Source organism: Hylobates moloch, unplaced genomic scaffold (assembly GCF_009828535.3).
Source record: "Hylobates moloch isolate HMO894 unplaced genomic scaffold, HMol_V3 SCAFFOLD_17493, whole genome shotgun sequence".
In the NCBI taxonomy this organism is placed as follows: domain Eukaryota; kingdom Metazoa; phylum Chordata; class Mammalia; order Primates; family Hylobatidae; genus Hylobates; species Hylobates moloch.
Window position 1 is genome coordinate 64 of NW_026669768.1, and position 1,009 is coordinate 1,072.

General features: G+C 55.0%; 1 protein-coding gene across 1 annotated transcript; it reads right to left on the reverse strand.

Annotated features, from left to right (window-relative positions):
• Window positions 1-388: 388 nt before the first annotated feature.
• On the reverse strand, window positions 389-1,006 carry LOC116465988 (tubulin beta-8 chain-like; the record flags this gene model as incomplete). Its single annotated transcript, XM_032148867.1, has 1 exon — window positions 389-1,006. A coding segment is annotated over one exon (618 nt), but the record flags the coding sequence as incomplete, so codon positions are not given.
• Window positions 1,007-1,009: the final 3 nt, after the last annotated feature.

Sequence of the window (1,009 nt, forward strand, 5' to 3'; positions counted from 1 at the left end):
AGGTTTTCCACCACGTCGCTGCCCAAGGCCCAGGGCATCCCCAAGTTCGTGTGAAGCCTGCCTGCCACGTCCACAGCCCATGCCGACCCCTCCTGGAGCCACTGGAATGCTTGTTCCTGGGCGTGTGATAAACCCGGACAGCTTCAGCCTTGCAGGACAACTGTGCGCATCTGGCAGCAGTAGCCAGAGGGCCCGTGGAAAGAAGTTGGAGGGGAAACCAGATGCTGTGAAAATACTTTATTAGGCAAAACTACATACTATAAAAATGCTTTGAAAAATGCAGCAGGAGGAGATGGGAAGACACAAACGAACAAGCGTGTAGTGACACATGGCTGTCAGAACACAGTAAAGAATCCACACTGCTTCCCCCCCTTTACCTAGGAAAGTTCTAGGCCACCTCCTCCTCAGCACACTCCTCATCCTCCTCCTCCTGGGCCGTGGCATCCTGATGTTGCTGATATTCAGACACCAGGTCGTTCATGTTGCTCTCGGCCTCGGTGAATTCCATCTCATCCATGCCCTCGCCCGTGTACCAGTGGAGAAAGGCCTTTCGCCTGAACATTGCCGTGAACTGCTCTGAGACACGCTTGAAGAGTTCCTGGATGGCCGTATTGTTCCCAATGAAGGTGGCCGACATTTTCAGCCCCCGGGGTGGGATGTCACAGACGGCTGTTTTTACATTGTTTGGGAGCCAGTCAGCAAAGTAGCTGCTGTTCTTATCCTGAATGTTGAACATTTGTTCATCCACCTCCCTCATGGGCATGCGACCCCTGAAAATGGCAGCCGCCGTTAGGTAGCGGCCATGGCGGGGGTCACAAGCGGCCATCATGTTCTTAGCATCAAACATCTGCTGGGTAAGCTCAGCCACAGTCAAGGCCCGGTACTGCTGGCTGCCCCGGCTGGTCAATGGAGCAAAGCCAGGCATGAAGAAATGCAGCCGGGGAAATGGGACCATGTTCACGGCCAGCTTCCGCAGGTCAGCGTTCAGCTGGCCGGGGAAGCGCAGGCA